At 43.2% G+C, this 7,062-nt stretch overlaps 2 protein-coding genes across 2 annotated transcripts; both read right to left on the reverse strand.

Moving 5' to 3' along the window:
• Positions 1-380: 380 nt before the first annotated feature.
• Positions 381-3,562, reverse strand: LOC133976303 (tubulin alpha chain-like). The gene is made up of 4 exons (XM_062414484.1): positions 3,497-3,562; positions 1,895-2,117; positions 1,648-1,796; positions 381-1,546 (listed from the first exon to the last, which is right to left on the reverse strand). Exons 1-4 carry the CDS (start codon positions 3,497-3,499, stop codon positions 572-574), a joined length of 1,350 nt encoding a protein of 449 aa, XP_062270468.1. The 5' UTR covers positions 3,500-3,562; the 3' UTR covers positions 381-571.
• Positions 3,563-5,209: 1,647 nt separating this feature from the next.
• On the reverse strand, positions 5,210-6,820 carry LOC133976311 (tubulin alpha-1A chain-like). Its single transcript, XM_062414494.1, has 3 exons — positions 6,621-6,820; positions 6,273-6,421; positions 5,210-6,190 (listed from the first exon to the last, which is right to left on the reverse strand). Exons 1-3 carry the CDS (start codon positions 6,739-6,741, stop codon positions 5,210-5,212), a joined length of 1,251 nt encoding a protein of 416 aa, XP_062270478.1. The 5' UTR covers positions 6,742-6,820.
• Positions 6,821-7,062: the final 242 nt, after the last annotated feature.

Consider the following 7,062-nt stretch of genomic DNA (forward strand, 5'->3'; position numbering starts at 1 on the left):
GTCATATGAAGCAAAGTGTGCTGAACTGAGAATTTAAAGCATTTCTTCGACATGAAAAACTGAATCTTTTTTATTTAAGTCATTTTAATTACAATAATTTAAGTGCGCACCTCTAGTTTTAATTGTAAAAGATAACTAGCGGCTATAATCCAGTGTTAAGAGTATTACAGTGCAAGTTTTTATTCTAACATCCTGCTTAAACTACGAGTCATTTTTTTGGTCCTGACCTAAAAAACATCCTGCTATCTATCTCAGATTAACCCTGAATACATAATGGAGATTTAATCGGTTAATCTTTTTTTTTTTTTTTTAAGTGATGCAGTTTTATGTACAGGAGACATTTAAAGAGTTATTTTCAATATAAGACACAAGACAACAGATTGACTTCATGTTATTTTATTAGTGTGAATGAGAGGCACTGAACTCAGGAATGTGCAGATCTTTTTCATTTATTTATTTTTTTTTAAGGAATGAGTCCAATATTACGAAGAACTGAAAACCTCTTGGTTTTCTTTTCGACGGCAGCGGACTGAAATGAAGCCATGGTGAGCTGCGGATGTTGCTTTGTTTCTTAATACTCCTCGCCTTCATCCTCCTCTCCAACGCTGTCGGTGCCCACCTCTTCATAATCCTTCTCCAGGGCAGCCATGTCCTCTCTGGCCTCTGAGAACTCTCCCTCCTCCATGCCCTCTCCTACGTACCAGTGGACGAAGGCCCTCTTGGCGTACATCAGGTCAAACTTGTGGTCGAGACGAGCCCAGGCCTCAGCGATGGCGGTGGTGTTGCTCAGCATGCACACAGCCCTCTGTACCTTGGCCAGGTCTCCTCCAGGAACCACAGTGGGAGGCTGGTAGTTGATGCCAACCTTGAAACCTGTGGGACACCAGTCCACAAACTGGATGGTGCGCTTTGTTTTGATGGTAGCGATGGCAGAGTTGACGTCTTTGGGCACCACATCACCACGGTACAGCAGGCAGCAAGCCATGTACTTGCCGTGACGGGGGTCGCACTTCACCATCTGGTTGGCGGGCTCGAAGCAGGCGTTTGTGATGTCAGCGACAGACAGCTGCTCATGATAAGCCTTCTCTGCTGAGATGACGGGGGCGTAGGTGGCCAGAGGGAAGTGGATACGAGGGTAGGGCACCAAGTTGGTCTGGAACTCTGTCAGGTCCACGTTCAAGGCGCCATCGAAGCGAAGGGAGGCGGTGATGGAGGAGACAATCTGACCAATCAGCCTGTTCAGGTTGGTGTAGGTGGGACGTTCAATGTCTAGGTTTCTGCGGCAGATGTCGTAGATGGCCTCGTTGTCAACCATGAAGGCGCAGTCAGAGTGCTCCAGAGTGGTGTGGGTGGTCAGGATGGAGTTGTAGGGCTCCACCACTGCTGTGGACACCTGGGGAGCTGGGTAAACTGCAAACTCCAGCTTGGACTTCTTGCCATAGTCGACAGAGAGACGCTCCATCAGCAGGGAGGTGAAGCCGGAGCCGGTACCTCCTCCGAAGGAGTGGAAGATGAGGAAACCCTGGAGCCCTGTGCACTGGTCAGCCTGAAAGATTAAGAAAAAGGATTTATGTGTCAAATTTCTGAGTTAAAATTCTGCAGCTCCAAAAATAGAAATCTACTAGTTTTTTGAGAATTTGAGCTCACCAGTTTACGGGTCCTGTCAAGAACCAGGTCGATGATCTCCTTGCCGACTGTGTAGTGACCTCTGGCGTAGTTGTTGGCAGCATCTTCCTTTCCGGTGATCAGCTGCTCAGGGTGGAAGAGCTGACGGTAAGTTCCTGTACGCACTTCATCTGAGGAGCAATGAGAGAATACAGTTCAGATTAATCAATAATGAAAACTAAGATTTACATCTCTTAACATTTCTTGGCTCAAGTATATCAGTTCTTACCGATGACAGTTGGCTCCAAGTCCACAAAGACAGCTCTGGGAACATGCTTGCCAGCACCAGTCTCACTGAAGAAGGTGTTGAAGGAGTCGTCTCCACCTCCGCAGGTCTTGTCACTGGGCATCTGACCGTCCGGCTGGATACCATGCTCCAGGCAGTACAGCTCCCAGCAGGCATTTCCCATCTGGGCTCCGGCTTGGCCGACATGCATAGAAATACACTCACGCTGCAGAGAAAGAAAGAAAGGTCAATTATCATAAAGAAAGCACTTTTTCATGTATGCAATTCAGCACCATAATGCAGATTTTAAACATGTACTGAAGGATGAGCAGTGATGCCCTTCTCATTATGTGTTCTAGTTTTCTTAATTCTCAGTTAACGTGATTGTGTCAGTTTTTACAACTACCGAGGATTTCTGATAAAATGATGATCAAAATGTTTAAATTCTCACTTGCTGTTATTAATAAACCAGAGCTAAAAACAATTAGTTGCTAATGTATCGGTTAATTTTAATATGGAAATTTTCTGATCATCGATTAATTTTTCAACCAATTTATTAAGCAAAACCGTATCTGGCTGACTAACTAATTGCTTTAAATTTCAACCATTTAGTTTATGGCAGTGTTTCTTGTCGGTGTAAAGGGACCCTTAATTTATGCACATCTGACTGCAGACACGCCTATGATACAGTTTGTTTTTAATTATGTTTTAATGTTTCCAATTGTATGTTTTTGTTTCCGATTCTTACTGTCCAATGATTGTTAATCTAAAGCACATTGAGTTGCTTTAGAACATGCATTATTTTAGATCTTTTATTCTTCAGTATTTAATTTATTTGGATGAAAGAAAATCTGCTTTCAAAATGGTGCACAGCCGGTTAGATTAGTCGGTGCGTGTTGCCGCAGGTGACGACTTCCAGCCACGTCTGCTGAGTCACAGGCTGCAGCCGGCTTACTGCAGCCCTATGACGGCCTCCCTAAGCCATCTCTCCTGCCCCTCCCTACCACACAGCACCAGGAGGAGAGAGAGAGAGCTGCTCCTCCCCGCCCCCACTCTGCACTGCAACAGCCTCGCTTTGTGTTCCCATGGCTGCGGCTAGGGCGTTATCCACCCCCCACCCCCCCTCCTCCTTCCATTAAATTATCAATTCCTGCGTTAAAATACAATCTAACCACCAACATTTTTGATCAGATAATGTTCTATAGGCTTTGTAAACGAGCTATTTTAACGGTTTTTAACGGTCCATCGTGTTTTTGATTATTATTTTTTGGAAACTGCGCCAGTTAAGTTTGGCCTTGTTCCACGTCAAGTAATGTTCTAACACGCGGGAGAACAACTAACCGTCGATTCTTAACCGTTATAATTCATAATAAAAAGAACGTTACGTCATTTTTTTTTTTTTTTACAACATTATAACGATTATTTAAAATGAATCTTATATACTGCGTCAATTCAAAGATTAATGAAAAATGCGCATTTAATATTTAACACGACGCGCTTTTATTCACAGTAGTAACACACTGCCTTTTTTTCCCCCTTCCAATATTAAAACTAAACAAATGAGCTTTTTTTTTTTAAAGATCCTTCTTCACCATCCATACTCACCATTTTGGAATTTTATTTTCTCCTTCTCTCCGACGTTGAAGAATCGGGTGCAGAAGGCAGGACTGTAGTGAGGGAAATGGAGGTGGTCGTATTTATAGTCTGTGGAGAAGGGGTGGGGCTAGAGCAGACGTTTGAAGCCCGTCTCGGCGGGAGCGAACGTTATGCTGTGCTACCTTCAGGTGCGCTCTGAATTTTCCCTTTTTTTGGCGTTGAGCTGTATTATATGAACGCAACGAGCTGAATTTTGACTGATTTGTGTTATTTTAGAGGCATAGATTATCATAGTCTTACTTTGTGCCTTATTTGAAACATATGTATTGAAGATTATTTTTAAATTAAAGATACTATGGGACATATGATGGCAATCAGACCGCTAATAAGTCCAGCTGCTTATTTTTTATTTAAACAGCGATAGAGGAGTGATTATGTGCTGCTTAATTAATAGGAAAACAGGCTACAGGCTGCATTTTATTGTATGTATTCTGAATAAAGGAATGTGAGTGCACTTACGTCTTTATTAGTGACAGCTGCAATGAAAGGGAAAATGTATGAGGAGCACTTGAATGCAGCATGACTCTGAAAATATAAGATGCCCTCAAACGTCTTCCTGTCCTTTTTTTTGTCTGTGCATGCATTTTGTACTCAGTCATTTGGTTTCATTTATAAGTCACGACTAAGTTAAATCTCACTAAGAAGATATAGCACATATAATAGTGCCAATACATCAGTAAAAACGAGCAACGTAGCACCTTTATGGGCTCTTCAGTTTTGCCATGTGGAGTGATGTTGATTCTTCATGTCAATACTCAGCAGTTCTGTCCTGTTCAATCAATATTGCAAATTTACTGATTATTTGGCACTAATTTTGTCACCAAGAACATGTGACTTGCATTCCAAATGATGACAAAGCTAAAACACAATATGAGTAACAAATGATGAGTCTTTCTAATCATCTGTAATATCCTTGTCTTAACACCAGGTTTTGTTGTTATGTATGACATCATGCATGACTGTGAGAAGGAATTAAATGTCTACATCAATGGGAACATCTCTCAGTTTATTGGTCCAAGACGAAGACATATAGGCAAAGTGATATGCAGACACAGTAAAGAAGTTCTGCTGGAAAACACAATTTTGCAGATCATTCAGGGCTTGACATGAAAATAAATGCATGCCAAATACAGAATATCACTCTCAAATGTGCATTTTCTAATGAGCATTTATCAACAACTCTGAAACTCTTCTCCTTTGCTTTCTTTTGCTTTATAATACAGCCTTTTAGTGGGTGTACAATCTTAAAACTAAGCTCTGTTGTTATACAGCATTGTAAAGAAAGGAGACAAAGAACAGAAGGAATTTGAGCACCTGCAGGGACAAAGCATTAATGAGCACTTTAACAGCACTGCCAATCAGAACACAATGAAATATAATTTTAAACATTTCATTAAATGTAATTTTTCACAATCTTAATGCCATAAGACAATGAGCATGAGTGGCAATTAAAAGCTTCAGTATGCTATAAATGAAAGGCTTTGTTGGGTCATCCAGCAGTAACTAAAATTCCCTTTCCAGCAGCAGAATTAGGGTTGAACAGGTATCACCTTTGCCTATGGATGTGGTCAGACAGCCAATGTATGACCTAGTTTGTTTGAAGCCTACTAAGACCTAAAACAAGCCAAATCAGTGTTGTTGTGTTTTTTGGTAATTTTAAACTTAATATTCCTCCCCCTCTTCCTCTCCTTCATCCCCGATGCTGTCGGTTCCAACCTCTTCATAATCCTTCTCCAGGGCAGCCATGTCCTCTCTGGCCTCTGAGAACTCTCCCTCCTCCATGCCCTCTCCTACATACCAGTGGACAAAGGCCCTCTTGGCGTACATCAGGTCAAACTTGTGGTCGAGTCGAGCCCAGGCCTCAGCGATGGCGGTGGTGTTGCTCAGCATGCACACAGCCCTCTGTACCTTGGCCAGGTCTCCTCCAGGAACCACAGTGGGAGGCTGGTAGTTGATGCCAACCTTGAAACCTGTGGGACACCAGTCCACAAACTGGATGGTGCGCTTTGTTTTGATGGTAGCAATGGCAGAATTGACATCTTTTGGCACCACATCACCACGGAATAGCAGGCAACAAGCCATGTATTTGCCATGGCGAGGATCACATTTAACCATCTGATTGGCTGGTTCGAAGCAGGCGTTGGTTATCTCTGCTACAGACAGCTGCTCATGATAGGCCTTCTCTGCTGAGATGACGGGGGCGTAGGTGGCCAGAGGGAAGTGGATACGAGGGTAGGGCACCAGGTTGGTCTGGAATTCTGTCAGGTCCACATTCAATGCTCCGTCAAAGCGCAGGGAGGCGGTGATGGAGGAAACGATCTGTCCAATCAGCCGGTTGAGGTTGGTGTAGGTGGGACGTTCGATGTCCAGGTTCCTGCGGCAGATGTCGTAAATGGCCTCGTTGTCAACCATGAAGGCGCAGTCAGAGTGCTCCAGAGTGGTGTGGGTGGTCAGAATGGAGTTGTAGGGCTCCACCACTGCTGTGGACACCTGGGGAGCTGGATAGATGGCAAACTCCAACTTAGACTTCTTGCCATAGTCGACAGAGAGACGCTCCATCAGCAGAGAGGTGAAGCCAGAACCGGTTCCTCCTCCAAAGGAGTGGAAGATGAGGAAACCCTGGAGACCTGTGCACTGATCAGCCTGTGGGGAAAATATACATCTTTACACCTTTACTGATTACAATCTTAACTGAAATATTAAAGTATTTCCAAGCCAATCTTACCAGTTTACGAATCCTGTCAAGAACCAGGTCGATGATCTCCTTGCCAATGGTGTAGTGACCTCTGGCGTAGTTGTTCGCGGCATCTTCCTTTCCAGTGATCAGCTGCTCAGGGTGGAAAAGCTGGCGGTAGGTTCCTGTGCGGACTTCATCTGAAATTGGGAAACATTAACAATGCAATCAAACATCTGCAAATCCAGTTCACCTTTAGAGGACCAGTTACAATACTTTTGTATACAGAAAACTAAGGATTCAGGTAATAAAATGTCACAAAGAAAAAAATCACAATTTATTATCAGTTATTAATTTTATTATTATTTATTAACTTCCAATAACATCCTATGACCTCACCAATGACTGTTGGCTCCAAGTCTACAAAGACAGCTCTGGGAACATGTTTTCCAGCTCCAGTCTCACTGAAGAAGGTGTTGAAGGAGTCATCTCCACCTCCAATGGTCTTGTCGCTGGGCATCTGACCATCTGGCTGGATGCCATGCTCCAGACAGTACAGCTCCCAGCATGCATTGCCTATCTGAGCTCCGGCTTGGCCAACGTGGACAGAGATACATTCACGCTGCAAGACCAAGTGGTTCAGATGTGAGGAACTACTTACACACTACTATTCTATACTTCTTTTATTAAAGAAAACACCAATTACAACTAAGTACTAGATGACCAGGTATGACCAATCCACTTAAAAACAGTTCGTCATTGTCATTATAAATTCAGTGTTTCTACTATCAGTTACATTCATTAAGTCATGGCAGGCCGACAACTCAGGTTTAAGCACCAC

Source organism: Scomber scombrus, chromosome 24 (genome assembly GCF_963691925.1).
Source record: "Scomber scombrus chromosome 24, fScoSco1.1, whole genome shotgun sequence".
NCBI lineage: Eukaryota > Metazoa > Chordata > Actinopteri > Scombriformes > Scombridae > Scomber > Scomber scombrus.

Coding starts and splice junctions, on each gene's coding strand:
- LOC133976303 (XM_062414484.1), bottom strand. Junction 1,797..1,894: donor CTTGGAGCCAACTGTCATCG/GTAAGAACTGAT, acceptor ATTGCTCCTCAG/ATGAAGTGCGTACAGGAACT. Junction 1,547..1,647: donor TTGACAGGACCCGTAAACTG/GTGAGCTCAAAT, acceptor TTAATCTTTCAG/GCTGACCAGTGCACAGGGCT.
- LOC133976311 (XM_062414494.1), bottom strand. CDS start 6,741: ATGCCCAGCGACAAGACCATTGGAGGTGGAGATGACTCCTTCAACACC. Junction 6,422..6,620: donor CTTGGAGCCAACAGTCATTG/GTGAGGTCATAG, acceptor TCCCAATTTCAG/ATGAAGTCCGCACAGGAACC. Junction 6,191..6,272: donor TTGACAGGATTCGTAAACTG/GTAAGATTGGCT, acceptor TTTTCCCCACAG/GCTGATCAGTGCACAGGTCT.